Genomic DNA, 1,548 nt, shown 5'->3' on the forward strand with positions numbered 1-1,548 from the left:
GACTTGATGATGATGATGATGATGAAGATGAAAAAAGGTGGCTGAACAAAACGGCCGGTTCGCCGATTTTTGGATTTTCTCTTAGACAAGGTCTAGAGCCACGCTAGTGGTACCAATGAAGTCCTCTGGTCAAGATGAGGTCCTCTAAGAAGTCTGGTAAGCATAGGAGCTCGTTTTCCTGGTATAGCAAGGCTGCAAAAGTCGTGGCAGCCATTTTGTTTGGGGGTAAATCCTACTTAGTAACGCTACCGCGTTACTAATAGTACAGGGACATTTGTCAGATTTTGGAGTAACTTTAAAAATTCGTAAAAATTCCAAACTTGATCGGAATCAGCTCAAACTTTTTGCGCAACATAAGTACATGTATATGTATCAGAAAATGTAATGGAGAATTCTCACCTTTTCATTTTCGGCGCAATTTGTCCTGATACCATGTATTGATTGACCCCTCCCCTCCTCCTCTAGGAGTCTATACAGTACATTTTCATCTCCTTTTGCTGACTCTCCTAGTCGCCCACAGGACATAGGTACATGTACATTGTACTCCTGGTAGTGTTATATTAATACAATAGATTATCCTGTACCTCAAGAATACCTAATACACTCTTATATAAGAGACAAGGTACCATACCATTAATAATTGTGTATTTTATTATGTTTTGTGTAGTTGGCTCCAATCCGTTTATCAAAGTACAATGAAGACCTGTTGTTTTATCTTTACTATACCAGTGGTGGGGACCTCCTTCAATTACTAGCAGCTCATGAACTGTGAGTCTGTCAGTTAGTACAGTCTCTACTACTAGTAATAATAATACTGGCTGTATAGAGTATTTGTATATATGTATGTGTAGTCATTTTTGAGACATTTTTGTAGCTAGTTTGATTCGAATTACTGTACATGATGATTATTTTATAAGTTACATGTATACTGTATACATGTATTGTATACTGTACATTATTGTCTCACAGGTACACTAGGGACTGGCGCTATCATAAAGAAGAGAAGATATGGATCACGAGAGCTCCCAACATGAGACCAACTAAAGTTGAGACGACATACGAGGAAGGGACCTATTGTTACTTTGATCTTGGCACCTGGAGGAAGGCTCACAGAGATATGAAGGTGGAATATGACAGACTAGCTGAGAGGCCCTCCATACCTCCAGCCATAACTTCACAACAAATTGTATCTTCTGTGTCTATGAGTGCATGATACAATATTAATAATGTCATGTATAAAAAGAGAAATATCAATGACTAACTGGCTGCAGGGGCGTAGCTGGACCTTGGGTGACGGTAGGGCAAGGCGAAGGGTAGGGTCTCAAAAGCGGACGGACGGACGGACCCGCCCCGCCCAAAAAGGACGGACGGACGGACTGATGCGGACCCGAAGGACCATAGATATCCATGTAAAGGACAATCATTCATGAATAGTCTGTCTTTAAGACACTCCTATACTTGGACAATAAATTTATGTACGTATTAACTATGCTAGGACCAATAGAAGAGGTCATGTTAGCGAAAAATGTAACTTTATCAATGCAAAAT

General features: G+C 40.1%; 1 protein-coding gene across 1 annotated transcript; it reads left to right on the forward strand.

Moving 5' to 3' along the window:
* Nucleotides 1-448: 448 nt before the first annotated feature.
* On the forward strand, nucleotides 449-1,242 carry LOC100632597 (CCR4-NOT transcription complex subunit 2-like; the record flags this gene model as incomplete). The annotated part of the gene is made up of 4 exons (XM_020005961.1): nucleotides 449-527; nucleotides 573-622; nucleotides 668-768; nucleotides 970-1,242. Coding segments are annotated over 4 exons (474 nt in total), but the record flags the coding sequence as incomplete, so codon positions are not given.
* Between the last annotated feature and the right edge of the window lie 306 nt (nucleotides 1,243-1,548).

Source organism: Amphimedon queenslandica, unplaced genomic scaffold, assembly GCF_000090795.2.
Source record: "Amphimedon queenslandica unplaced genomic scaffold, v1.1 AMPQUscaffold_10634, whole genome shotgun sequence".
In the NCBI taxonomy this organism is placed as follows: Eukaryota; Metazoa; Porifera; class Demospongiae; order Haplosclerida; family Niphatidae; genus Amphimedon; species Amphimedon queenslandica.